This window comes from Marasmius oreades, chromosome 7 (genome assembly GCF_018924745.1).
Source record: "Marasmius oreades isolate 03SP1 chromosome 7, whole genome shotgun sequence".
NCBI lineage: Eukaryota > Fungi > Basidiomycota > Agaricomycetes > Agaricales > Marasmiaceae > Marasmius > Marasmius oreades.
In genome coordinates, this window is record NC_057329.1 from 2,183,344 (window position 1) to 2,208,591 (window position 25,248).

The window sequence follows — 25,248 nt, forward strand, 5'->3', positions numbered from 1 at the left end:
CAGTACCACATAATCATGCCAGATACTTTTCCCAAACAGCTTTTGAAACGATTGCCCTTGGCGCATGTCGCCCTGTCCACGCCTGGAATTGATAGTAGCCTTGTTGCAACAAAACTTCCACCCCTTGGGCTCTAGACCAATTCGAGGCGGTGGTCGCAGCCAATTTGAGCAACGGCGTCTCGATAGGCTTGTAAGCCATGTCAATCACGCACGCAGGCCCGGACTGGTAAGCAAAGAGAGATGCAGGTAGATGCAACTTGTTGGCCTCGACCTCAATGGAAGTCTCCGTCGCCGGCACAGCAGCCACGATGACACTAGGAGGAGATCCTCCTTTTGGCCACTGGCCCAAATTATCGAGGACCAGGACATTGACGTGTGCGAACTCTTTCTGGAGTGCCAACGCTTTTTCGCGAGTGCGATTGAACACATAAACCGTCTTCGCACCAAGATCATGCAACGCGTAAATAGCAGCCCTTGCAGTCCCTCCACTTCCTATCACTAGAGCAGTGTCGACGTTGGTGACGCGGGTAGAGATGGAGCCACGGATGCCCAGCCAATCGGTGTTGTCACCCAACAGTCTTCGTGACCCATCTGGGGAAGTCTTGGGGATGATAGTGTTTACAGCACCCATCGATTTTGCGGCAGGTGAAATCTCGTCAAGCAATGGGATGATGTCCAATTTGAACGGGATTGTTACCGAGGCACCACCAAAGTCAGAAGACGCGATTACTTGCTTTATTTCCTCACCAACAGTCTCTGTCTGCAATAACTTATACCGATGCGGAAGACCTAATGCCTGAAATCCAGTGTTGTGCAAGGTCGGGGACATTGAGTGTGAGATCGGGTTACCGAAGAGAAAAAATTTCTTCGATGGAAGTTGGCCCAAAAGGTGAAGTGCTTGTTGAACCTCCACGAAAGAGAGCTGTCCGGGAGCAGCTCGACTGGGCAAGAGTGGATGCGTGACGGGGGTGAAGGTTTTGTTAAGCACACGAGACAACTGGCCTTCGCTGCCCATGTTGATTGCAAGGAATGGCTTGGCACTGGATCTGCTATTCATCTTCGCGGCAAATGCTTGGAGGTCAAAGTTATCCTGTATGGTGTTCGCCTTTCCGATGATTTTAACGATGTCGCCGAAAGAGTCAGCTTGGTTGTACTTGGCCTGAACTTCAAGACCTGTCCACGACATCTTTCCACTCCAGTCATGCCAGGATGCTATTATCTGGGAGGCTCCCTTTCGCGAGACTAGCTCCTTTATCGTCTTCTCCGGAAGAGAAATCTCGACGTCAAGGTATTCGACGCCAAGCGCAAGACCCAGCTTCAAGATATCGGTGGCTTCGGCATGTGCATCGTCTGGGAATGAACCACCTTGCGAGACAGTTCTGACAGTATAAACAATAGGAAGAGGTGAAACTCGTCTAATAGCAGCAACTTGGTCAGCGACATAGCAGGAGTCAGGTATGTGATGCCCCGAAACCTCGGTTCCTTTCGGCGAACGGAGAAGATCTACACGCAGCTCCAGCGCATCGACACCCACAGAGATCTCTTCTATTTGGGATAAAGCCGGGGTTATATCAGGGAAGGTTAGGGAAAGGAAATAGGAACGGTTGCCTAGAGCAACGTTCGATGCCGAACTTGGAGTTAAACCAGTGATGTGTCCGAAAAATCGTCCAACTTCATGGGTTACATGTCGCTTGTGGACTTCGCCATCGCAAAATGCCTCGACGTGATTGATGAAACGATGACTACTGCATTCTCTGTAATAAGGCACGCGCCGATCGAAGACCTCTTCGATGGGCTCGCCGTAAGCGGGTCGAGTAGCTTCTTCGCCCAAGTAGGACACGATCTCGTCTAGGTTCCGTACGTTGTACACAACGGGTCCTTTCTTGGTGGCATACTCCTTCAGCAAGTCTCGAGCAGCAGTGGATTCGACGATACCACCCCCGAGGCTAAGCACGTGTCGAGTAGGATGAGCTGCTAAAAGTTCTTTGAGTATTGTGGTCTCCGCCTCGCGGAACGCATCCCAGCCCATTTTATGAACGAATTCCCGTACACCAGTCTGATGCTTTTTCTCGAAATGGGTGTCAGCGTCGACGAAAGTCCATCCAAGGGAAGTGGCAGCGCGCTCGCCGATAAATGATTTGCCAGAACCACGCATACCGATCAGGATTATCGAAGTATCCGAGCCCGGCTTAGAATTTGTGGAAGCAGAAGAGTGAGTGTGCGAAAGCTCGACGCCGTGGACTTGGATTCCGATCTGCGGAAAGAAAAGGCACAATAAGCACGGTTGCAATGCACAGTTTGGAGTTTTTGTGGAAAATGTACCTTGTTCTGGAGATCGTCCCACCAGTTAGGCCACGTCTTCGCTACACATCTCTTCTCCTCAAGGATTGTCCCAGGAACAACAGAGGCGAGAACACTAAAGGCCATTGCCACGCGGTGATCGTCGTAGCAATGGATACTAACGTTGTGCTTGAGCTCATTGATGGGCCTGCCAATAACCTCTAGCCCGTCATCAAGTTCGTTTGTCGCAACGCCAAATTTGGCTGGGATTGTGAAAAAGGGGAATTAAGCGCTCGTGGGAACACACGAATTCAGAGCAGAAACTCACCCAGTTGGTCAATCATTGCGCGGATACGGTTGCACTCCTTAACACGCTGGTTGGCGATACCAATTATTCTCGTCTTTCCACCGGCAACAGCTCCCAAGGCAGTCGCAGTCAAGAACGCGTCTGTCATGACCTCCATGTCAATCTCTTCCACTGATTTCAACTGTCCAATCGGAGGACCTTTGACCGTGGTGTCCGTAGGGGTTTGCGACACCGTACATCCCATCCTTTCGAGCACTTCTTTGGCAAACCTGGCGTCGCCTTGCAGTGAAGCTGAACCGATATTCTTGATAGTACAGGTCGTACCGGTAATGGCAGCGATAGCAAGCGGATACGTAGCACTACTAGCATCGGATTCGATATTGTACAGGGGAGGGTTCACATAGATACCCTTTGGTATGTCGTAGATGTCCAGTAATTTCCCAGTTTCTTTGTCAGTCCTTCGAATGACGTCGATCCCGAACGTCTTCATCATCGCGATGGTCATGTCGATGTAGGGTTGGGAAATCACTTGCCCTCCGATGAGCTCAAGGGTGATCGGCTCTTGCGCATAAGGCGCGCACAAGAGGATAGAAGAGACGTATTGACTGGAAACACTCGCCGCAAGCTGGATAGTGGAGCCTTTCAGACCATCGGGAGCGATGGAAAGTGGGAGGCAACCTTGACCTTCGAGATAATCGATTTCACTTCCGTTGCCCTTGAGAGCGGTGACGAGTGGCCCAATGGGGCGCTGTTTCATACGAGCGTTACCGGTGATGAGCGTTCGATCAGCAGTGTCGTTTGCGGATTTCTGTACGAGTGTGCAAACAGTAGTAAGGAAGCGCGCTGCGGTTCCGGCATTTCCAAGATAGAGTTCCTTCCCCTTCGGAGGAACACTAAGTGAACCTCCACCTCCATGTACAACGAGAGTTTCACCCGCATCCTCCCATTCGAACGTAGCACCCTGTTGTATGAAATGTTAGAACCAGTAAGTGAGATGAGGAGTTCACGCCGAACCTTGAGGTCGTTCAAAGCTGCCATCATGACCTGGGTATCGTCGGAGTGCAGCAGATTCCGAAGCTTGCAAGTTCCTTTAGCAAGAGCGGCTAGAACGAGAGCTCGGTTCGAAATACTCTTAGAACCGGGTGTAACCATTACAACGGGATCATGGGACGGAATACTGGGAACGACAGTGACCGCTTCTGCAAGTACATTGGTAATAATTGAGTCTGGGACACCAGTCGCTTTCTTGTCATGAGTGGCGCCGATTCTGGAAAGGATGACGATCCTCTTCTCCGCACCATTGTTCTTCTTGTCGATCCGCATAACATCGAGAAGGCGGTTGATTGTGAGTTCCTTAGAAGCAGGAACATTTGTAATCCTGGGATCGGATAGGGAGACCGGGAGATTGTATCCTTGGAGGCATCGGGTAAGGCGACCGACAGCTACCTGGTTCAAAATACCCATATGACGGGAAATCTCTGCTTCGAGGATCATTCCGATGCTGACACATTCTCCATGGAGGATCGTTGGTGTCAAGACGGCTTCGATGGCATGGCCAACAGAGTGACCAAAGTTGACGAGGTTGCGGAGCCCTGTTTCATGAGGATCGATAGTGACGATGTGAGATTTGACGGCGATAGAGCCCTTAATTACAGAGAGTAGAAGTTCCTGAGCCTCAGAGCGCGTCTTTTTGATTCGACCTGCGTTGTTCACGGAAGGAGTCTGAATAGCCGCAAATATCTCGGCCGAACGAGATTCTAAGGATGAAAACTCTGCCTCATTCCATATCGCAGCGGTCTACCCAAGTATTGAGAACCGAAAAATCGTGGAGAGAGTGGAAACGTGCGTTACCTTTACTACTTCAGCCATGCCGTTGGAAAACTCCCTCGCAGGCAAAGTCTCGAGGAAAGCAGCATCAATGAAGATGAACTCTGGCTGCCAGAATGACCCGATCAGATTCTTTCCGTGAGGTGTGTCGATGGCCGTCTTTCCACCAACGCTGGAATCAACCATAGCCAGTAAAGTTGTAGGAATCTGGCAAAAGCGAACTCCTCGCATGCTATGAGATGTGACGATGAACAACCAACGGTTTAGAACAGAAATGAGTAACGTACAATGTTGCAGCCACAAATCCAACTAGGTCTCCAACTACACCTCCACCTAGAGCAAGGATAACCGTATCTCTTGTACATTTGCTTGAAAGTAGGAAATCTTCGATGCTCGCTTTGCCTTCACGGCTCTTCGTCAATTCACCTGGGGGGATTACATGGCTGAAGAAGCGTGGTGGTGATAGTTTTTCGGAAAGACCAGCCTTGAATTCGTCTTGAAATAGTGAAAGATGGAACTTGGCGATGTTCGAATCGGTTATGAGCACGTAAGTGGAGGACGGAAGTTCAGTGAGAACGGTATGGACGATGTAAGGAATGAGATGGAAACCACAATGAATAGAGTTTTTGCCCAAGATCGACACCTTCTCGACGTCTGTAGGAACGGCAGACATGATGATATTAGGTGGAACTGATTGCCCGCTCGGGCTTTTTGTAGAGAAGGCAATACTGAACAAAATTGTATTCCCCACACGTGCTCCGCGGACGGTTGTTCGAGTACTCCTGTCCCCAAAATGAATAGAAGCGGTTAATGGCGGATATGAACGGCCGGAATTGAGTTTACAACGTGCCCCGGTCGTTGGACTAGAAAGTATCTTACATTTACCGCAATAGATATTGTACTCTATTCTACACACAACATTTCTAACTATTCATCCGCCTCGGCCGTTGACGTCGTTTCTAGGTGTGAATCATATTTCCTAATTACCGGCTGCTTTGAACTTGCTTCACTTTACCATCGTTGGTTTTGACAGTAACACTACCGTCCTGCAAGAAAGAGTTGAGCGTTCATCATCGCCTTGAATCCGATGCACCAACCTGGTTTCCAAAGTAGGCTGCCGTTGCCATATGACAGAACAGCCCGACCTCAACTACTCCGGTCAACATCTTGATCCGTGCCATTATCTGTAACAAGCTGTTAGTCGACCGGGTTGAGGTAGTAAGGTATACTTGCAGTGTAGGGATCTTTCATCGTCTCCTCGTCAAACGGTGCATCTATTACAAAATTTCCGTTGTCTGTGACGACAGGTCCCGCTATACCATGCATTTGTGAGAACACCGGGTTTCAGAAACCGTATAGGGGAGCACCGACCTTTAGCGACCGCCATTCGTAAATGGGCTTTCGGGGAACCAATAACGGTACGTAAGTTTCCCAGTACTTTTGCATAGGCAAATGGTACAACTTCAATAGGAACACCGGCCTTGAACTGTAAAAGGGAGCTGTCAGTGTCCATCTCTATTTCATATCATATCACCGGGAGTTACATTCGTGCCCAGTCGTTCCACATTCTTGCGATAGTCAGCGACCAGGATGAATCTGATGTAAACATAAAATGCTGGGAGACAGGAATGGGGAGATTACAGACGTTCGCGCAGCCTCTGCGATGACCTTCTCCCGTAGATGGCAAGCCCCGCCACCTTTGATGCAATTTAATTGAATGTCCACCCTGGGGAGGTCAAAATTGTTATCGATGGACTAAAGATGCTCCGCTCACTCGTCAGCACCATCCAAGGTCACATCGATGGCGGGGTACTGATCTACATCTCCCAAATTGAGACCAGATGCAACTATGAGTTCCCTTGACTGGAAACCTAGAATAACTATTTAGTGACTCTGGTTTTATTCAATAAAACACACAGTTCGGATACCTGTCGGAATGTAAACACGGTCCTTGTTGGCTTCTGCTCCTTGGCTGACGATCCTTTCAACAACATATGGCACAGTCGACCCAGAACCTATCCCAATGACCTTGGCCAACTTTTTGAATAACAGATCATTGCAAAAGGAATGAGAAAACTCACCCGGAAGTGAGGCTTCACGTAGTCGTCGACAGCAGTCCACGCTGCTAATTGCTTCGATCTCTCGATGACCGATAGCTCGCCTGGCAGGATAGGGGACTTTAGAGATTTCAAGGTGGCTTTTTCTGACCTAAAGCCTCAGCTACAGCTTTTGAGCGTTCGAAGGAATTCGTACCACCATGCGCAGCAAGAGCTCCAGGAGTTGATATCGGGATAGCAGTGGTAATCATTGAGAGACGTTGGTTGAGAAGGCTGTTCTCGTCGGCGGAAGCCCTATATACGAACGAAATTATGAAATCCCGAGTATCAGATTGGTAAAACACACTGCGTTTGTGGTTTAACTTCCGAAGAAAGGGCCATTTTTGATGAGAAATAACGAGTTGAGAGTGAAAGACTGAGAGGCGATGTGGATGTTGACACACGGACTTTCGGACACAACAAGGTCCTAAGCAGCATGCGGGACGCCGGTCCACTCGCGGCCGAAAGCTCGACATTGAATTGAATTCCCACAATACTTAGTTTCTGCTCTTTCAGCAATAACAGCGGGGTTCAACAAGCTAATGCGAGCAGTGAAAGGCGCGTTGGAGTCTGTTCCTTTCATGATAATATCAACTAAATGTTTTTTGCAGGTGTTCTACTTACTTGGTTCGTGGGGTTGTACGAAGGAGGTTAACTTCAAGCCGTTCATGATCAACATAGCGATGCTGCTGTGAAACAAATTCTGCTCATCCTCAATGAACGACAAGGGTTCATAATTGAAGACTTGGATGATTATCACTTAGTTATCAAGGCAGATGACGAATACAGGGTGAGGAAAGAACTGGAGGCGGAGGTGAGTTCCTCAAAAAATTCTCGCTCAGGTCATTTCGTTGATGATAGCCTCAAGTTAGAGAAAAATACATATAGCGTGGAGCAATAGCTAGGTAATAGATGTACTGTTACACGGTCGATCGTCAAAATGGTTATCATATTATGTCGGGATTTTCTGCCTTAGTTCATTCTCCATCACAATTCTCATTTCGTTCTCAACCTTCTCTCGCACCTCCTTCTCCACCTTCTCTCTCATCTCTTTCACCATCTTCTCTCGAGTTTCCTTGTCTTCCTTGTCTGCTTTTTCCTTTCTGTCTTTCTCCTCCTTCTCCTTGTCTTCCTTCTCCTTTCTCTCGCGTTCAACCTTTGTTTCATCCTCTTTCTTCTCCTTCTCCCTCTTTCCCCGATCCTCTCTCTCCGTCCTGATCCATTCCTCGAAATTCTGCACGGCCGTAAATGGTCTTGTCTTGTACAGCATCAGATATCCCTGCAAAGCTGCCATCGAAAACTCCCGATCAGGAAGTGCATCAGCAAACTGGACCGCCATCGTTCGTATCTGTCCATTCGACAGTTTTGGAGTACTATGATTAAGCGCCTTCGTGTCGATATCTTCCGGTCCGGCAGATTCTTCCTTGACCGAGCCTTCAGCATCACCATCTGCAGATCCATACCCAGAATCAATTTCCTTCTCGCCACCATGGCCATCTTCCTTTGTCTCCAAGTGTTCGAAGGGATTGTAAAACCTTGCAAACAATTCCGTCGCTTGGAACTTGCTAGCAAGTTTGAATTCAACATGGACGTCCATACGACCTGGGCGACAGAGAGCAGGGTCCAGAGAGGAATATTTGTTGGTTGTGGCGAACAAAATGCGTCCCTCCTGGGCACCAACGCCATCTAGTGCATTGAGAAGCCCACTCAGGCTGAGTCTGGAAGGACCTCGTCAGGGTCTGAAGAAATAAAGATGGTAACCAACTTGCCTGCTAGCCGCCACTCCAGGAACCGGAAGATTACCTGTGGAAGAGGGTGGATTCACGTTCCCAGGGGTACTCGACATGGATGTTGATGGGGCCGAGTCTCGAGAAACCGCGTGGGTGAACGCGGCGTCAATATCTTCCATGAGGGCAATACATCTCTCGGGCAACTCGTTGATCAGTTCTCCAAGAGAGTTATCATCAAGTCCGGCCCTCGAGAGCGAGACGATATAGACATCGAGACCTAGTTCACCTGCCATGCTATGGATAAGCGATGTCTTCCCACTGCCAGGTGCTCCATACTTCCCCGAGCGGTCAGTCTGTGGTCTTCACCATCGAGCTTCTGGAACACTTACCAACAGATAACCGCGTCTGAAAGGAATTCCGCGTTCCGCGTACCATGCCTTACTTGCCAAGAAGTCGCGGGCGTCTTCAAGCAGCATGTCTTTCACGCCAGGATCCAAGATAATTGACCTCATACTTCTTTTGGGACGACAAGCAACGTGTTTCCAATTGTTGTTTCTGTGAAAATGGGATGTGGAATGGTCAGTGGGGATTTTCCGAATGGAAACAACGTTCTACTCACACATCTGACACAAAGACACACATACTATGGGCTTGATCGGCTAGATACGCGTCTCTCGCTTCCTGCAGAAGTTCTACCAAGAGACTTTGGCGCCTCGTCAAGATGCTGTAGCAGGAGCCCACAATTAGTGTCCTTAACGCCCAGGTTACGTGAAATGCATACCTGATACGCAAAGTCCTTTCTTTGTGTCCGTACCATCCAGTCTGTTGCTGGGTACGCGTGATGGTCATGTACCTTCCTCTGTACCAAAGGCTATACGTCGTTGAGAGAGAGGGCAGATAGGTCAACTTGCGAGATGACTTGTAGAACGCGGTGGCGTTGTCCTCGCCGTTCAACTGAATGGATGTCATATTGGCGCCATAGGTATGTGTGCTGATCTCAACATCGCGTTTATTTTCTAGATTTTCATCAACCGTCATGAACACCTGATGGGCGCATGTTTGACTCACTCCATGAAGGCTGCTTAGCGAGCCAAAGCATCATCCAATCTGAGGAAATCGAGTGAGCGGCGGCGGCGGACGGCAAGCTGAGGAAACCCACCGTAGACAGCATCCTCGTCCTCAAAATATGCGTTCATCCAAAAAGATCTCATGGCCTTGTCGTACAGCATGAAAAGAGATCGTCTACACGTCTCGATAACCCCCCCGATCACGATGAGCTTCAGCCAGTCGCGCAGCGCCGAGAACGAAAAGAACAAGCCGATGAAGGACGAAAGATTGTTTGGAGCATCCCGTTGAAATGCTCCACTAGAATTCGAGGCGGAGGATGTGTTTTCCGCCACACTAATTTTGAAGATCTGTTGCAGAACGGTGTCCATTGGGAAACTCATTCCCTCAATCTTACCCTGCGTTTATATACATATTTTGGTGTAACAAGCGCTCGTGTACGAGATGATCGATGAATGACTCGAAGTTCTTAGGAAGGAGAAGGATGCGAAAGCCCGCGCGCCTACACAGCTATCACGACATACATGCAGCATGTAACGCCCAGATAATTGGAGTCAATGGCGCAAAAGACGCAAAATGCCAACAAGGTATAGAAAATGAGGAAAATTTAGTGAATCTCCGTCGCCAATGGAGACAACACCGCTTGAATTGCATCACCTGCCCACTTTACATTGACTCTAAAACCCCTATATTTTTTGAAGTAAATCCCTCAACTCTCGTATCACAGCTTCGTTTTCCTGTTCAGTTCCCACTGTGATCCTCAAGCACCCTTCACAGCCAGGTTCGTTCCCTCTAAACCTAACGACGATTCCTCGATGTTCTGCCAAGGTTTTGTAAACATTTTGTGCCCGCACATTATCCGGTTTGCTAGGTTCGGTTTTGCTCAGGATGGGAACCATGAGAAAATTAGCATTGTTGCTGCCAATAGCTGGTCCCACACCGAGATTTTCGAGTGTGGCAAGTGACCGAAGAAGTTCGCCACGGGAGGTGATAAGTCTGCGGACTTTAGCATGCATGGAATCAAGTGCCGAAGGCGAAAGAGCAGACAGTGCTAAATGCGCCGCAGGGGTGGAGATATTGTAGGGCGCTTTGGTGTTGGTGAGTACTTGGATCAAAGGCGGCTGAGCTATCGCTATCCCCAGTCTATGTATAGATGAATGAAAGCACACGGTCCATTACATGATCTAGCACTCACCTGATGGCAGCCAGTCCAAAACTCTTGCTCAAGGTTTGCATGACGCACAGATTAGCGTATTCACGGACTAGAGGAACGGCGCTGTTGCTTTCGCCTGAGAAATCCACATAGGCTTCGTCGACAACAACGATCCCCTTGAAACTCTCATAATCGAGGAGAGCACGGATCGAGGTTAATGAGATTAACGTTCCGGTGGGATTTCCAGGAGAGCATAGAAAGACGAGTTTGATGCCTGGATCGGAATCGATTGCTTTTTTGACCTGGAAAAGATGAAAGAACATGAAAACAGTGCGAAATTTAATATTTTTTTGCAGTGTACCTCGTCTACTCTTAGACTGAATCTTCCGTTCGAACCTCCTTCACCTTGCTCTCCGGTCAAATCTAATGCCACCTTGACTATACCTACGTCGTTGACCTGTGCACATACGGCGTACATCCCATATGTTGGCGGAGTTATAAGTATTTTTTCCTGGCCGCCCGGAGTGACACAAACTCGCATGAGCAAGTCAATCACTTCGTCTGATCCAACACCCAGGAAGATATGATCTACGCCAGATACGGAGCGCAGGGATCGTATACGATCTTTAATTGAGTCATGAGAAGGATCTGGGTAGCGATGAAGGTTTTGTGGATTAGTTTCTTGGTCCTCTTCGTCCAGAGTCGATTTGGAGATTGAGGGGCCGAGAGCGTTTTCATTGGCATCCAGAAGAATTCCTTCCGTGTAATCATCTCTAGCACATCTATACGGATGAAGAGCTAAGATATTGGGACGAATTACGCGTTCGATGTTGAAATGACTCGGCTTTGATGGAGGCAAGGTCGAAGAGAGACCGTGGATGGGCATTGAGTCAGTGAGGTGAGTTACGAACTTAGATTGTGACCCTACTGCAATTCATTCGTCCCTTGAGTCAGTCTGAGTACGTGCGTTGCCTCGAATCATAATCGTGTAGTATATTGCACGTTCATATATATGACCGAGACTGCGCAGATAACCAGTACTGCTGAACCTTTAGTTTTGGCTACTACTACTTATTTTCAGTTATCACTCACGAGCTTTGCGATTTGACTGCCTAATATTCCACTTGTCAGATGTCCCGAGTCTATTAACTCCACTAACGGATACAAGGGTCTCTTCGAGTGTAGAGTTGGTGTAGAGCAACCATCGAATGTTGCAGGAAGTATGTGGTGGCAAACCATCTTACAGTGAACCCACAAAGTCCAGCTACATAACCTTTCATCATACTGTACAGTGTATATACGTGCGCGGCACCGTACTTTGTGAGATTATGTACAGAGGTGAGGATAGAACGAGAGGAGATATTGAGAAATAAAAAATAAAACAAAGTCTAGAATTTAGAAAGCGCCTCGAAACGTAAGAGGCAGAGTTTTCACAGGAAGGAATTAAGAGAACCGTTCCAGTTGCGCAGGTTAGAGGGTATTCGAGACCCAACGAGAGGTGAGAGGCATGCATCGACAGCAATGAAAGCAAGGTGAACATACGGATAGGTGGACACGTGGACCATGAAAAGGAGATGTTGTAACAAATCTGAGATTGCAAACAAATGTCGAGAGTAAAATAAAAGAGTAAAAATGATGATATAAATCCACAGATGACCTTATTGCAAGACGAGAAGACTGAGAAAATGGAGGTCCTGAGGCCGGAGGAAGGAGAGGGAATTGATGGAGATAGGGATGATACCCATTGACAATGATGCGACAGATGAGGTAGAAGAAACAGAAAGAATCAGCTTTGATCGTCATCACTCAGGCCTGATATCTGATTTCTCGCCCATTTCACGGCAAAGGTGGAGGCTTTGAGGAACTTCTTGTTGGCGTACTTTCTGTAGAGGTAGAGCTTTGTAAAGCCTTTCTCTGCCAACTTCTCGCCAATGAGATGGTGTCCAGGGAGTAGCTGCTCTTCCGTGAAACCAGAGTGGAACACGAATGCATCGTTCTAGAGCAAAAGAGTCAGACACGTGAAAGCTCCTATTTGTTTTCAACCTACCCAGTCACCACCAAGCATCGTCCTCGCACTGTACATCCCGACCGCTGCTATTAAACTAGATTTTGCACCCAGAAATCGGTGATCCAGCAAGGTGACCTCAATCAAAAACTTTCCCAGTGTCCTCGTCTGCAAGTCGTAGTCATCGGCTTTGCTAATTCTCCGCATCCAACTATATGGCGAACAGTAGTGTGATATCTGGAAGTCCAAGGACTGAAGTATGATGCACTCCCCCTTTAGGATCTCCTCCTTCGTGAATCCTTTCTCCGTCATGAAGACAAACTCTTCCACGGATGGCGCCATGATCTCCTCGTATTTCGCAGCAATAAGCATTGCTGTGACACCGACGAGTTGAAGCTTGAGTGTGGAAACGATGCGAACAGAAAGGAATCGGTCAATGATGTTTATCGCTATCCAGAGCGTCTCGGGTAACATGTGATATTTGAGGTGAACTTGGAGCAGCCAGTCGATAAGGGTTGTTCGCATTGGCCATGTGAGTTCCGTTTGGGCATCCATGTAGTCAACTCGAGGCATCATCCTCTCCTAGGAGAGCCATCAACAAGCATTCAGAACATGTACAGAAGGGAACCGTACCTCAAGGCTCTCCATGTACTCGAAGATCTCCTCCGCGTACTCGGTCACCATCGTAGGATCATAGGGCTCCTCTCCGTCATCAAAAACCTCGCGAATCGTGTCAACTTCTCGCTCACATCTTAATCTCTGTACTGTAGGCATATCCGGCCATATTCTAGATGCTTTGGATGATTCCGCCGTAGCAAAAGCTTCCTCTTCAACGTCGCTCCCGGGTTCATCGACGATGTACATCTCCTCGGCGTCATCCTCAATTTTAATAGGGTCCGTCACCTCTGATGAAGGCCCCATGTCACTAGGGGGCATAGCCTGGGCGTCCTCGACGTCCATCTCAACGTCTGCCTGTGCGTCCTCGTGCACGACGAAGGCGCTACTTGTTGCTCGAGATAATCGGCGCGTGTTATTGAGGGCACTGTGTGCGGGTCGTGCTGTTCTAGGCAACGGTGCCCGTACGGGTTGAACGTTGGCGACTGGTGGTGCGACTTGACTTCTTCCTGGACCTAGAGGAACACGCTGAACAGCATTTGCTGTGGAGTTCGAGCGAGCTCGCTTAAAGCCAACCTCTTCTCTCTCCTTCCCAAAGTTGCCCTTGTTGTCCTGTGTGACGGTTGGGTTTACGTTCAGCACTCGTCAATATGACAGAAGCCACAAGAGACGTACTTTTCTGTTAACGGCGGTGGTAGTCACCTCGCCCAATGCTGGTCGAACAAGAGTCGCTTTTGCACCGCTGGCGTCCTTCTGAACAATGGTTCGAGTGGGTAACGCGATTCCTGATGATGATGGTTGACGAGGATGTTTGCCAGTAGCGTTCTCGTCAAGCTTGCCGCGAACGGGTCGACGTTGAGGCAACTGAAAAGGAAGAGATCGTTAAAATTAGACAAGGAATCTCGGGTAGAACCTTGAAGACGAAAGGAAAACGAGGAGAGAGCTGAACATACGCGAACATGATTGGTAGCCATTTAGCGAAAGAGTAGCTGATGAAATAAGAAAGATATAAGAAGATGAAGTGAGAAACACAGAGATTGTGGGCGTAGAAGGAGAATAGACAGAGAAAAGCAGGAGAAGGTCGTGGTCGACGGACAAGTCACCACCTAAGTCAGTCTTGTCCGAGCACGCTCGGTTCACATTCAACTTTACATCACGTGATCGTGCAACGACCAATCAAATGCGTCACATCTACACATGCGCCAACAACCGAATCGCGTTGGACGCGACGGTACGTAAGTTGAATTTTCACTTGGGGTTAATGTCCGAACTCGTGTTCTGATTGACGACGTACGGAATGAAATCAGAACTAAGATATAAATAATAACGCTTTGCGACTCCATAAAGATACGGGTACAATTTACCGGGAAGTCGGATGCATCATCCAACATTCCACCGTTCATACCTCTTTCGCCAGGACAAGTCGCTGCTCTGACCTGCACGAGGATCTGTAGAGGCCCTAACAGAGCCTATCGATCCAAGCCCAGCTCGGTCATGTCTGACTGCCACATTGAACGGATCTACACGGCCTTCGTCTGCCACTCCAAGCGAAGTGCCAGGTACCCAACCCTGTTTGACGAGTAACATATGGCCGACATTAGACGAAGACAAAGGGAATGCCGGCGGCTGTTGGCCAAGTGGCTCTACAGCGCTAGCTCCGCAGGATGCGGAGGATGAGCTGGCAACACCGGGTATATCAGCTTTAGAGGGTGGGTACAGCGCTCGCCTACACGCTGAGCGGTCGATGTATCTGTTGCCGACCGGAGAGTCCTTCGCAGACAATGTTCTGTGTCGCGTTAGAAGCTCGCGTTTCAATTTTGATAGGACCGCCTTGGAAGATTGAGACTCCACTGTATCTGGTTGTAATGTCGATGGGATATCTCGACTTGAAAGGGTACGCCTTCTCGGAGAGGGAAAGAGAGATATTTCGTTATCTGCATGTTTCGGAGAGCATTCAACGCACGGTAAGCCATCCTCATGAATGTGCACATTGAATGTAGTGCTTCCGATGGTAATATCGTCAAGATGGTACAGCCGCTTGGGTGCGCTTGCAGTCTTTGCAGGGGAGAGTCTCATCCCACGACCGTCAGAATCAGTGGACGCCCCAATAGCAGAACGCAAGAATGTCCCATGTTTCGAGCCCATGTCGACTATACCCCATCTATTCCATGATTTATCCCAATAAAGAGTTGCATGCAATTTTGAGACTTCCATTTCCCTCAGTCGAATTCTTGGAACAGTGTCGAGCCCCGCATCTCGACCGAACTGTGTTTCGGTGTACCCATCCAATAGGGCTATGCAACGTGATTTTGAAATGCATCGCGTACGAGAAACGACAAGACGAAGTGTATGTGACATGCATTTATTGGAACTTGAAGGCGAAGCGACGCCGGAATTGGCGTTCGTTGTAACTTGTTCCTGCGATGCAGCGTCTGCCAGAGAAGTGCTGTCCCATGACCACTCGTATGATGGGTCGTAATCATCTCTGTAAGATGGGGGCCGAGAGCCATGGGATTCTTCGTATACTTCTCCTTGTTCCATGTCAGTGCAGGACAAACTTTTTCCTGCAAGGAGGAATAGTTTCAGTTTTCAGAATAATCTTGGTGAACAATCCATCGCGACGAGACGATACCCGATGTTTGGTCCTTCCTCGAAGGCTAATAACCAAGCCAACTGTAGGGTAAAAAGGTCAAGTCGACAGTGCCGATGACTGATACGCCCAAATCCGGACCTAAGGGCCAAATAGATATAAACAAAGTTCTTCATTCTCGACGACCTTCACAAGATGGCAAAGAAGAAGAATAAACAAGTATGCTCTTGGGTTCTTTTTCTGATCATATACTGATCTCGTACAGGTTTTGCGTCCTTGGTGCTGGTATTGTGAACGTGAATTCGAAGATGAAAAAGGTCGGACCCTCACTCACAGCTACTGACCCGCTGCTAACGTATCCCTGTAGTCCTCATGCAACACCAGAAGGCCAAACATTTCAAATGTGGAATGTGTCCTAGAAGGCTCAATACCGCCGGAGGTCTAGCCGTGCATATTCAACAAGTCCACAAGCTGGAGGCGGAAAAGTTCGTTATCTCCAATTTCATTCTCTTTCACCCTTCCAATCTCAATAACTTTCTGTAGCCTCCCACGCATTGAAAATGCTCTTCCCGGTCGAGATGGCTATGAAGTTGAAATATTTGGCATGGAAGGTATACCAGCTCCCGATGTGGCAGACTACAAGCGTCGTAAAGAAATTGAGCTTGGTCTCGCTGCTGGTTCGATATCTCAACCTCCAGCCAAGAGACCGCGGACAGAAAACAGACCTATGACTGAAGATGAACTTAAGGCAGCGTTAGAGGCCCATAAAGCCCTCATGGGTGGAAACAACGAATCAACCCCTGCAACTGATACCGCCTCGAGTGCCGTCTACGGTGCACCGCCGCAGGCATATGCGGCCCCTCCTACCCCTGGACCTCCCGTTCCCGCGCCTGCCCCTCCACCTGGTATTTCACCTCCTCCTTTTATGCCCCCTCCTCCGGGAATGGGTATACCTGGACAACCGCCTTTCTTCCCTCCTCCAGGAATGCCCGGGTATCCTCCTGGGTAAGGTGTCCTAGTGTTTATTCGCTATATATTCTAATTGATCTCTGTTCTTACCGCAGCCCACCTCCAGGATACTCGATGCCTCCAGGATTCCCACCTGCCCCAGGTATGATGCCTCTCCCTGGGATGCCTCCGCCTGGGATGCCTCCACCAGGTATGTCCCCACCACCGGGCATGTTTCATGGTCCACCTCCCCCTGGTGCCGTGCGACCAACAATGGCACCTCCTCCTACATTCGTGCCTCAGCAAAATGCGGTGTCGCCACCGCCACCGCCTGGATCACCATTCACTCCGCACAACCTTCCGACACCACCATCCACAATCATACCTACAGCACCTACTTCATTGCCAACCGGTCAGGTCTTCTCGTCTCAACCTACATTACCCAAACCCGAGTTGAAGCAGACTAATCCTCCTTTCAAAAAGCCAACGGAGCTCAAATACCAGGATGCCAATTTCTCACCCGTATGTATCACTCCGTTTATATTCATCTTCTTTTCACTGAAAAATTATATGCAGGAGGAATTTCGTGCTCATCATCCCAAGTATAGATATACTGGAGGTACTCAAGTTGACAGCCCCGAAGAATCACGGGGCAAGAAGCGAGCGAGGGCCGAGGACTTTTTATAAGTGTCTTGCAGGCCTTAGAGAAGATGCCGAAGTCATACTCTCAATCAGTCCGTCCCAACCCTTTTCGTCTGACTTCTAGTACATTCCCTTGCTGCTGGCTCTCACCGCTTTGCACGAAGGAAATAACCCAAAAAACGGTCATGGGTCTGTGTTGAATTCTCTGCTCTTTCTCTTATCCTTACCCTTGTTTTCCTCTACGAGAGGTGAGCATTTTTTAATATATCACTAAGAGCATGTGTACGATGTATATTACGGTCGGTGCCTTCATTCGTTCATTCTTCATCCCAATTATTGTCGCGCGAATAAAAACCAGATCCTGTCGTTACATTGGGTTGACTACTTACTACCAAGTTGTCAGTCTACGGGTTGAGTAGCCTGTAAAGAACCCTATGTTATGAGTAAAGACCAACAACGGAATAAAACATATGCTATGTAGTTACTTCTGCAAACGCGTCCACGTATGGCTCGTGTGGGGGTCTCGAAATATAAGCGACTTGAATTTAGCACCGTGGTCGTGTTTCTAAATCGAGCCTTCTCAATCTTCCACGATTGACGAAAACCTTCGGGCTTGTCAATTTGCCTTCAAGTCTCCCAGGGTCGGGTCTACGATGTCGCCGACTTGCGCATGTGACAAAACAATCGCTTGTAATAGCTGCGGCCCAAGGCCGTTGACCGCGTTGTATTGTTCTCGAGGTCCACCACTATAACGATTCGGAATGTCCAAAACGTTTACTCGGGAAGAAGTGTCAAAGGTGTGTTACGAATCTGTGAAAAGAGCAAGATACTAATCGTTTGCCGCCTCTTTGTATCACCAGCACAAGGAGAAGGGGGATTTGGTGCGTGGTTTTCCGCTGGATTTAGTATTCACGGTTCGGTATCTGAAGATTGAATGAACAGTGGATAATCATCGACTCTACGGTATACGACCTCTCCAGATTCTCGACAATTCACCCAGGCGGACTTGCCGCTCTATTGGACGACGACGTTGGTACGCAAATCAACGGTACGAAAAGGAAGTGCGGGATAGATGACTCTTAAACTTTTACAGCCGGGAAAGATGCTACAGACGCCTTCTTCACTTTGCATCGTTTTGAGGTTCTTCAGAACCCACAGTATGCACGATTGAAGCTCGGTCATATTCAAGGAGAAGAGCCTCAAATGATTAAGCCACCTCCTGGGTCGTTGAGCGAGATTCCGTTTGCTGAACCAACCTGGTTATCGAAAGGCTACCATAGTCCATATTATAACGAGGTGAGTCGACTCAGAATGGGAAGAGGATCTAAGAACGATACTCAATCTCAACACAGAGTCATCGTCGACTACAGACCGCAATCCGCAAGTTCACTGAAGAAGTCCTATTTCCAGACGCTCAAGCTCGCGAAGAGGATGGAAAACGCGTGTCACAGCACATATTTGAAGCGCGGGCACGATTAAACCTTCCTGCCATGGCTTTAGGACCTGGCCCGCATCTCAAAGGACTCACGCTAATGGACGGAGCAGTTAAACCAGAGGAAGTAAGGGGCTCTGCCTTACATGTATGATCTGCGCTGCTAATCTTGCTCAAAGTTTGATTGCTTCCATGAGCTAGTCATAATTCAAGAAAAATCTCGACTCCACGCTCGAGGGTATTCTGATGGTATGGCGGGTGGAACGTACATAGGTCAGTGTCAAATAATACTTCCTGTTCTGCAGACTTGATGACATTTGTTCATAGCTTTGCCTCCTATCATGAAATATGCGGCTCCCAAAATCCGGGATAAGATTGTCAAGGAAGTCTTTGCGGGACAGAAATTCCTCAGTCTGGCCGTTACCGAGGCCTACGCCGGGAGTGATGTTGCCGGGATCAGGACGAGAGCGACTAAGACTGATGGTGGCTGGATCGTCAATGGAAGGTAAGGTTCCATTACATTATCTGGGTCACCACTCACACTTCCGCTCACTATTGATAGTAAGGTAATGCAGTGTCTCCTTCCATAAAATACAGGACGTTACTCAGACGATTATAGAAATGGATCACGAATGGGACATTTGCGGATTACTTCGTCACCGCCTGCAGGAATGAACAGGAAGGCGGAATCATTGTTCTACTGATTGAAAGAGGAGAGGGTATCGAGACACGCCTCATCCGCACATCATACTCTACCGCTGCGGGGACGGCGTTCATAACCTTTGACGACGTGTTCGTCCCAGATACTCATGTACTTGGACATCCTACAGATGGGTTGAGAACCATATTAAGTAATTTCAACCATGAGAGGTTGGTTTACCCTTCTTCGATACTCCAAGGCTGCTTCCTAAGATTTCTGATTTCCATAGGTGGGCTATGGCGTGTGGATCTATTGGGACTCAGCGTGCCATTGTCGAAGAATGCTTCAAGTGAATCCGAGCTTCTCGTAACGTCCAAGTTCCTGGTGTTCTCAACTTGGTTCTCTACAGATGGGCAGTCCAACGGAAAGTGTTCGGCAAGCCGCTTATATCACAGGCTGTCATTCGTTCCAAATTGGCGGCGATGATCTCTCGAGTAGAGAGCGGTCAGAATTGGCTCGAGAATGTAACATATCAGATGACGAAGATGAACAACGCGCAACACGCTGCTCTTCTAGCGGGGTAAGCACAACAATCTTGTCCTTTTGTGCCATTCTTTCTTTCTGAGATTTCTCGTTTATTCGATGTTCCCCCGTAGTCAAATTGCATTCCTCAAGATGCACGCTTCGAGGGCGGGTCAAGACACAGCTAGGGATGCAGTGCAGGTTCCTATACCCCAAACTACGAACCCATGATACATCGCTAGACTTACATTCCCAGATATTTGGCGGTCGTGGTATAACTCGTACAGGAATGGGAAAATACATTGAACACGTATGTTTTCGTTCGTTCTTCTTTCATACAACGTGTTCATCGATCATTCCAATTCAAGTATCATCGAACCCTACTAATCGACGCGTAAGTTCCCTGTGACACGCTATGTTTGCATCGCTGACTTCCTGAAAATTTCCGTAGGGTGGGTGGTGGAGGTGAGTTGTACTTACCGCCGTTGGGACCAAAACCTCTTTAACCACGCACTCTTAGCCGAAGATATCATAGGAGACCTTGGAGTCAGACAGGCTTTGCGCTCCATGCCACGCAATGCTCGTCTGTGAGGAAACTTTTTTCTACTTCTACCCTGTACTTCAATAGCTTCAAATCTTGAGAACACGTACGTACGTACAATGATAAAGGCGGGTTGCACAAAGCATAGAATACCAAAAATGAAGACATCTATAGTGACTACTGCTATCTTCTCCTGGGACCGAGTCCCAAAGAAGAGGCCACAGACCCAGGTGTGTTCCATCCTAACCAGCGAAAAGCGACGTTCTTTGCGAATATTTCACCGAATCCCAACATGACTCCATTGACGAAGGGAAGTAGAATGTTGATGGCGAGGGATGCACATAATGCTTTTACTCGCGTTTTGGTTGTCAACGAAGAATCAAAGATGGCACCTGTTACGGTAAAAGAGGGATGTATCTCCTGGTGTGATGATGGCTTGTTATGCTCCGGTGGAGTTGAATGTTCTTCCGAGGGGAAAGACATGGATGGATACGAAGAGGTCAATTCTGACGGTAACTCTTCCCATGTATCCTGCCTTTCGGGATTTGTCGCACTAGTAGACGCCGGCGGGGGCTTCCGAAAGGCAAATTAGCCCTGAAAGGGTGAACTGAGTTGAGGAACTTACATTTCTCGAACGTTCCCCAGAAACTAAATCGCGGACGTCCGCAGGGCTAGGAGGGCCCAGCCTAGGGACATTAGAAGATGCCACAAGGCTTTGCTGTCCAGAAACAGTCTGCCAACCGGACTCTTCGTAAGATGGTCGTCTTTTGCCTTCTCCTGATTCCTGCCCTCGGATTGCCTCCCACCGTGCTCGTTCCTGCTCAGCCTTCTTTCTAGCTTCTGCATTCTGTGCACGCCATTCTTGAACATGCTCTTCGTACTCCGACTTCCAAGCCTCGACTTCACCGGGATCTACTGACTCCGAACTTGCCTGAGCCTCGTTCATGTTCGCTGCTTCTTCTGGATTTCCCGGAGCTCCTGGATTGTCAAGGGGTTGTACCAAAGATTGTCGCTTCAACGGGGGAGGATTGAAAGACTCTGCCAACGCTTCCTGACAAACTCGAGATTGAGCAAAAGTATACATTGAGGTGAACATGTAGACCGATACCTCTAAGGGATTCCCTGAGGCCATTTCACCTGCGACTAGTGTAACCGTTGACCGACCTTGCCCGAAAGGCAAAACAGTGGCTGTGTAATAAGTGTCGTGATTGTCACGCGATACTGTATCGGACAGTACTTACCTCCAATTGAAGCTTACTGCTCACCGTTCCTCCGGCTTGCTAGTGCTCCTTGGAGCAACACCAGTCCTTCTCCTCCGCCCAAAAGGGGAAGCTCGCCCGATAGCATGCAATAGACATCGATAAGAAGAAAAAGACATAATCATATGCAGTTCTGGCGAGGCTGAGTCGGTTTGGTTTCCCATCTGGCCCTCTCCTCGCGGTCCGTTCCTCCAAGTTGCCATCATCGTCGAATGTTGAGGAAAAGTTCCGGCTGATCCCCCACTATCTTCTGATAGGATCTACTACGCATACCACTCGGGAAACAGACCTTCACTGTCAGATATTAGAGTATGCACAAAGTGCGCATATATTATATTCACCAGGCCTTCTGTCTTCTGATGCTCAGAGGATCTTACCGTCACAAGACCGTTTTCCCCTAATAAACAAGTTGCCCTTTAAAGAGGTGTGTCATCCCATATACCTTTCTTTTTTTCCCTCTTTCACATCACAAAATGCGACGTCATCCATGCGGTGTGATTGTTCTCGAGATTAATCTCTCCAGTTAGGTACCATAATCATTCGAAATCGAGATTATGCATCTGGTTGTGTAATGGCAGATTCCATCTGTTTCGATTTGTCTTTCGGGTCCATGCATATTCTTGACGTCCCCAGTATCACTTCAAGCTAAAGCTGATGTGTCTTCGGGCGAATGATGATCCACGACAAGATATTTTCTCTCAGGACTTTCCAGGCCCCACGGCTTTGTTTTCATTTTTCTGAAGGGTCGGATTGAGCTACTTAACGGCCACGAGTCTGAACAGCTGCCCTTGCATCTGTAGCTCGTTGCTTATGACCGCAAGCTGTGTTCCGGATCTGTTTTTTCTTCAGATAACGATGGTCCGCCGAGACATCACCATCGATTTTGGTTGGCTATCCCGACAGTCTCGTGTAAGTATGGCTAGACTTATCGCTCGGAGATGTTACCGGTGCTATATAAACTTGATCCTTCTGTGGTCAACTGTTGACTTTTCCCTCCTTCCCCTTTTTGAGGCTAGCGATTTTGCAAGTCGCCCTCGTTGTCACATCTATCCATTCAAGCCTCCCCGCCCGATGTGCCACCAAGAGCTGTGAGTCGGAATAACCAAACCATCAAGGACTATTTGTTAACCCAAACTTTTGCTGTATTATAGCCGCGGCGATTTGTACACCGGGTGCAAAGTTCGTTTGCAACTCGTTTCTTATACTCTTACTCATGAGTTTATCCTTAGCCATACGCACATTTCATGGCCACCGACCCGGCGCCCGGCCCAGTAGTCGATTGCAACGACCCTTATTGTCGTAGTAGCTTCTCACATATCCATAAACCTGACGCGCGGTGCGATTGTAACAGAGTAATTACACCCCCCCCCCCCATAAGGCTTGTCCTTCATCGAGGCTAATGCCGTCCCAGGAGATAAAGGTTATCAAGCGCAGAGTCAACACCTTCTACACGATCTGCGATAATTGCAAACGCGTCGAGTTGGACCGATTAGTGGGACGCAATTATTGAAGCCGGGTATAAGGACAGTGTCTTGCACTCAGATGAATTCTTGTACATCTAATTGTAATCCTATGAGTATGACTAGAGCGCAATATTTAATCGTTTTCTGACCAATACAGTACATGATTTCTCCAGATCCTCAACGTACCTTGAGGGTTGGATATATAGTAGGCGAGGACAGCATCAAAATCTTTTACCACCACGCTTCATGGGCTGTCTAGTCCCTCGCTTCACTCCTGTACTCGCCCCACTCTTCGCAGGTGCGCGACGGCTCGTGTCATCCTCGCTGACATCGCTTGAGCGCGACGCCACAGCTTTCTTCTTTTTGGCAGGTCGTTGTGGCGAGGATTCTGATTGAGATGACAACTTTCGAGGACGGCTTCCTTGACTTGATTGTTTGGATTGTCCAGGGGCCGGTGATATGGATCTTGTGGGTGGTGGCGAACCATCAGGTTCTACAACGGGATCTGTTTCCGTTTCCGAGGCTTTGCCCTTGCCTGAGGTAACAGGAACCACTTCTTCTTCATCCGACTCTGTGGCCGAATCAGCGGCCTCCCCTAGTTGAGTACTTGCCTTAGGCGAAGCCACTTTCGGTGACTTGGGGCGCTGAGGGGATCCCGGAGATGGCGTCCATCGGTCTAACCTCGAGGTCTCCTTCGGCTGCAATAAACTTTACATTCGTACCCGTCCTCGGTCCTTTCAACAGATTCACTTACCCTGGGAGCGGTTTTTGGTGACTTGAGGGGCCGAGGGGGTGGACTGGGTGATGATCGACGTTCCGCCTTCTTCGGCTATGAATACCTATGTCAACAATTCCCAAGTAATCGGTAGACTTAGCTCACGGCTGATGGTGGGGAGGATGATCCTTTGAGACTAGGTGCGCGAGCCTTCGACTGATTCCGGGAAGTTCCAGAGACAGGAGGGAGGGGAGGGTCCAGATTCGGACTTTCGGCGGTTGAAATAACGGACGCTAGCATTGTACGAGGTCACAAATTCCTTTCGGTCAAAGAAGTTTCGGAGATTGGCTCACGAAGATCGGGAAGAAAATTGTACATGGCCGTCATGCGTCGAAGCGTCGACGCGAGCCGAGGCTTCGAGATGGCATTCTTAATGTGGGTACCGATTGCACGCCTTGCGCTTCGCCCAACTTTATCGATTCCCTGGCGGGGCGCAAGCTGTCAGGCTCGGTGTCGCTAAATCAATGGACGCGAGGTGAACATACTTTCTCTAACTCTGGCTCCACGATCTCGCCTAGTGCATCAGCGGAAGTAAATGCCAGGTGGTTCACACTGATTAATGGAAGCACAAGGTGCTGAGATATAATTTCAGAACCGAGTTTGTGACCTATGAAGCAAGTCTCCCATCGCCATTTGAATGACTTGCATTCCAGCGCGAAGGCAAAATCCTTAAGGAGTAAAAAACGTGAGTAAGTCATGACGCAGCTCAAAACCAAAAAATCTCTGACAGAGTACCGGGATTCGACGACTTCGAAAGAAAAGTCAGTCATACCACCCACGGTGTGAGCGGCAGTCAGGGTCTTGAGAGCGTTTTCTCTCCATTCTTCTTCTTCCTCCTCTTCTGAAGTCGCGAGAAGCGGTAAGGAATTACAATCCCTCCATCGGCGAGCAAACTGGTTGCTATTCAGAACTATTCCACGTTGAAGATTGTGTAACAAAATTAAACAGAATGATGAACAAGTACCTTCAGCCCACACCGATTTAGTGTCTGTTATGAGCACGAGACATGAGATATCAACTGTGGAGGAACAGAATTTCTAGTAGACCAAAATTAAGTTTCAATTCATTCAGACTGATCGAGTGACCAACGAAGAGATATGGCTTCGAAGTAGAGTTTACGGTTCCAGTTTTAGCCAGCCATTCCTTGTTGAGAAGAAGTTTCGCGTGTTCCTAGAAGACACATGAGACTAGAGATATCAACGTATCGAAGCCGTTTAGAACCTCGGATAATTTTTCCATGCCGTGTACCTGGAGAAGTCGACAAAGCGCGAAGATCTGTTGCAACGTCGAGGCTTTGTAAATGCAAGTAGAACACGAACCTCATGAGTGTCACTGGTTCGCGCCTCGTGTAATTCCCA

At 48.6% G+C, this 25,248-nt stretch overlaps 11 protein-coding genes across 11 annotated transcripts; 3 read left to right on the forward strand and 8 right to left on the reverse strand.

Moving 5' to 3' along the window:
• Positions 1-13: 13 nt before the first annotated feature.
• E1B28_011414 (uncharacterized protein) lies at positions 14-5,087 on the reverse strand (the record flags this gene model as incomplete). The annotated part of the gene is made up of 6 exons (XM_043156443.1): positions 14-2,254; positions 2,323-2,543; positions 2,609-3,548; positions 3,602-4,384; positions 4,439-4,646; positions 4,702-5,087. The coding sequence occupies 6 exons, from the start codon at positions 5,085-5,087 to the stop codon at positions 14-16; spliced, it is 4,779 nt and encodes a 1,592-aa protein (XP_043006230.1).
• Positions 5,088-5,265: 178 nt separating this feature from the next.
• RKI1 (ribose-5-phosphate isomerase rki1) lies at positions 5,266-6,949 on the reverse strand. Its single transcript, XM_043156444.1, has 11 exons — positions 6,818-6,949; positions 6,668-6,765; positions 6,496-6,617; positions 6,343-6,442; positions 6,189-6,285; positions 6,060-6,140; positions 5,959-6,010; positions 5,786-5,900; positions 5,648-5,727; positions 5,512-5,598; positions 5,266-5,460 (listed from the first exon to the last, which is right to left on the reverse strand). Exons 1-11 carry the CDS (start codon positions 6,946-6,948, stop codon positions 5,398-5,400), a joined length of 1,026 nt encoding a protein of 341 aa, XP_043006231.1. The 5' UTR covers position 6,949; the 3' UTR covers positions 5,266-5,397.
• Positions 6,950-7,372: 423 nt separating this feature from the next.
• On the reverse strand, positions 7,373-9,694 carry E1B28_011416 (uncharacterized protein). The gene is made up of 7 exons (XM_043156445.1): positions 9,400-9,694; positions 9,309-9,347; positions 9,022-9,256; positions 8,860-8,964; positions 8,630-8,795; positions 8,280-8,575; positions 7,373-8,228 (listed from the first exon to the last, which is right to left on the reverse strand). Exons 1-7 carry the CDS (start codon positions 9,686-9,688, stop codon positions 7,463-7,465), a joined length of 1,896 nt encoding a protein of 631 aa, XP_043006232.1. The 5' UTR covers positions 9,689-9,694; the 3' UTR covers positions 7,373-7,462.
• A 201-nt stretch (positions 9,695-9,895) lies between these two features.
• E1B28_011417 (uncharacterized protein) lies at positions 9,896-11,367 on the reverse strand. The gene is made up of 3 exons (XM_043156446.1): positions 10,820-11,367; positions 10,501-10,760; positions 9,896-10,448 (listed from the first exon to the last, which is right to left on the reverse strand). Exons 1-3 carry the CDS (start codon positions 11,342-11,344, stop codon positions 9,992-9,994), a joined length of 1,242 nt encoding a protein of 413 aa, XP_043006233.1. The 5' UTR covers positions 11,345-11,367; the 3' UTR covers positions 9,896-9,991.
• Positions 11,368-11,685: 318 nt separating this feature from the next.
• Positions 11,686-14,184, reverse strand: E1B28_011418 (uncharacterized protein). Its single transcript, XM_043156447.1, has 5 exons — positions 14,032-14,184; positions 13,754-13,942; positions 13,097-13,690; positions 12,506-13,045; positions 11,686-12,454 (listed from the first exon to the last, which is right to left on the reverse strand). Exons 1-5 carry the CDS (start codon positions 14,050-14,052, stop codon positions 12,245-12,247), a joined length of 1,554 nt encoding a protein of 517 aa, XP_043006234.1. The 5' UTR covers positions 14,053-14,184; the 3' UTR covers positions 11,686-12,244.
• Positions 14,185-14,336: 152 nt separating this feature from the next.
• Positions 14,337-15,772, reverse strand: E1B28_011419 (uncharacterized protein). The gene is made up of 2 exons (XM_043156448.1): positions 15,042-15,772; positions 14,337-14,978 (listed from the first exon to the last, which is right to left on the reverse strand). The coding sequence occupies exons 1-2, from the start codon at positions 15,617-15,619 to the stop codon at positions 14,459-14,461; spliced, it is 1,098 nt and encodes a 365-aa protein (XP_043006235.1). The 5' UTR covers positions 15,620-15,772; the 3' UTR covers positions 14,337-14,458.
• A 59-nt stretch (positions 15,773-15,831) lies between these two features.
• Positions 15,832-17,752, forward strand: E1B28_011420 (uncharacterized protein). The gene is made up of 6 exons (XM_043156449.1): positions 15,832-15,887; positions 15,934-15,985; positions 16,036-16,153; positions 16,212-16,673; positions 16,733-17,138; positions 17,193-17,752. Exons 1-6 carry the CDS (start codon positions 15,864-15,866, stop codon positions 17,301-17,303), a joined length of 1,173 nt encoding a protein of 390 aa, XP_043006236.1. The 5' UTR covers positions 15,832-15,863; the 3' UTR covers positions 17,304-17,752.
• A 267-nt stretch (positions 17,753-18,019) lies between these two features.
• E1B28_011421 (uncharacterized protein) lies at positions 18,020-19,199 on the forward strand (the record flags this gene model as incomplete). Its single annotated transcript, XM_043156450.1, has 7 exons — positions 18,020-18,055; positions 18,119-18,139; positions 18,201-18,291; positions 18,352-18,554; positions 18,611-18,817; positions 18,870-18,963; positions 19,018-19,199. 7 exons carry the CDS (start codon positions 18,020-18,022, stop codon positions 19,197-19,199), a joined length of 834 nt encoding a protein of 277 aa, XP_043006237.1.
• Positions 19,200-19,626: 427 nt separating this feature from the next.
• On the forward strand, positions 19,627-20,083 carry E1B28_011422 (uncharacterized protein; the record flags this gene model as incomplete). The annotated part of the gene is made up of 3 exons (XM_043156451.1): positions 19,627-19,679; positions 19,740-19,910; positions 19,987-20,083. The coding sequence occupies 3 exons, from the start codon at positions 19,627-19,629 to the stop codon at positions 20,081-20,083; spliced, it is 321 nt and encodes a 106-aa protein (XP_043006238.1).
• A 493-nt stretch (positions 20,084-20,576) lies between these two features.
• Positions 20,577-21,791, reverse strand: E1B28_011423 (uncharacterized protein; the record flags this gene model as incomplete). Its single annotated transcript, XM_043156452.1, has 3 exons — positions 21,502-21,791; positions 21,019-21,444; positions 20,577-20,966 (listed from the first exon to the last, which is right to left on the reverse strand). Exons 1-3 carry the CDS (start codon positions 21,523-21,525, stop codon positions 20,577-20,579), a joined length of 840 nt encoding a protein of 279 aa, XP_043006239.1. The 5' UTR covers positions 21,526-21,791.
• A 1,482-nt stretch (positions 21,792-23,273) lies between these two features.
• Positions 23,274-25,223, reverse strand: E1B28_011424 (uncharacterized protein). Its single transcript, XM_043156453.1, has 9 exons — positions 25,112-25,223; positions 24,980-25,060; positions 24,855-24,927; positions 24,619-24,800; positions 24,376-24,558; positions 24,184-24,313; positions 23,996-24,123; positions 23,870-23,944; positions 23,274-23,813 (listed from the first exon to the last, which is right to left on the reverse strand). The coding sequence occupies exons 1-9, from the start codon at positions 25,127-25,129 to the stop codon at positions 23,337-23,339; spliced, it is 1,347 nt and encodes a 448-aa protein (XP_043006240.1). The 5' UTR covers positions 25,130-25,223; the 3' UTR covers positions 23,274-23,336.
• Between the last annotated feature and the right edge of the window lie 25 nt (positions 25,224-25,248).

Excerpts from the sequence above, each read along its gene's own strand:
- RKI1 (XM_043156444.1), bottom strand. The coding sequence starts at position 6,948 with ATGCTGCTTAGGACCTTGTTGTGTCCGAAAGTCCGTGTGTCAACATCC. Across the intron at positions 6,766-6,817 it reads GAAGTTAAACCACAAACGCA|GGCTTCCGCCGACGAGAACA; the intron begins GTGTGTTTTACC and ends GTTCGTATATAG. Across the intron at positions 6,618-6,667 it reads AGCTCTTGCTGCGCATGGTG|AAAAAGCCACCTTGAAATCT; the intron begins GTACGAATTCCT and ends GCTTTAGGTCAG.
- E1B28_011416 (XM_043156445.1), bottom strand. The coding sequence starts at position 9,688 with ATGAGTTTCCCAATGGACACCGTTCTGCAACAGATCTTCAAAATTAGT. Across the intron at positions 9,257-9,308 it reads CGCTAAGCAGCCTTCATGGA|AAAATAAACGCGATGTTGAG; the intron begins GTGAGTCAAACA and ends ATGAAAATCTAG. Across the intron at positions 8,965-9,021 it reads GAAAGGACTTTGCGTATCAG|CATCTTGACGAGGCGCCAAA; the intron begins GTATGCATTTCA and ends CTCCTGCTACAG.
- E1B28_011417 (XM_043156446.1), bottom strand. The coding sequence starts at position 11,344 with ATGCCCATCCACGGTCTCTCTTCGACCTTGCCTCCATCAAAGCCGAGT. Across the intron at positions 10,761-10,819 it reads TCAGTCTAAGAGTAGACGAG|GTCAAAAAAGCAATCGATTC; the intron begins GTACACTGCAAA and ends CATCTTTTCCAG. Across the intron at positions 10,449-10,500 it reads TTTGGACTGGCTGCCATCAG|ACTGGGGATAGCGATAGCTC; the intron begins GTGAGTGCTAGA and ends ATCTATACATAG.
- E1B28_011418 (XM_043156447.1), bottom strand. The coding sequence starts at position 14,052 with ATGGCTACCAATCATGTTCGC. Across the intron at positions 13,943-14,031 it reads TGGCTACCAATCATGTTCGC|TTGCCTCAACGTCGACCCGT; the intron begins GTATGTTCAGCT and ends CTTCCTTTTCAG. Across the intron at positions 13,691-13,753 it reads CCACCGCCGTTAACAGAAAA|GACAACAAGGGCAACTTTGG; the intron begins GTACGTCTCTTG and ends ACCGTCACACAG.
- E1B28_011419 (XM_043156448.1), bottom strand. The coding sequence starts at position 15,619 with ATGGAACAAGGAGAAGTATACGAAGAATCCCATGGCTCTCGGCCCCCA. Across the intron at positions 14,979-15,041 it reads ATTCATGAGGATGGCTTACC|GCGTACCCTTTCAAGTCGAG; the intron begins GTGCGTTGAATG and ends CTCTCCGAGAAG.
- E1B28_011420 (XM_043156449.1), top strand. The coding sequence starts at position 15,864 with ATGGCAAAGAAGAAGAATAAACAA. Across the intron at positions 15,888-15,933 it reads CAAAGAAGAAGAATAAACAA|GTTTTGCGTCCTTGGTGCTG; the intron begins GTATGCTCTTGG and ends GATCTCGTACAG. Across the intron at positions 16,674-16,732 it reads ATGCCCGGGTATCCTCCTGG|CCCACCTCCAGGATACTCGA; the intron begins GTAAGGTGTCCT and ends TTCTTACCGCAG.
- E1B28_011424 (XM_043156453.1), bottom strand. Across the intron at positions 24,801-24,854 it reads TAAATCGGTGTGGGCTGAAG|TTCTGAATAGCAACCAGTTT; the intron begins GTACTTGTTCAT and ends AACGTGGAATAG. Across the intron at positions 23,945-23,995 it reads CATCCTCCCCACCATCAGCC|CCGAAGAAGGCGGAACGTCG; the intron begins GTGAGCTAAGTC and ends AGGTATTCATAG.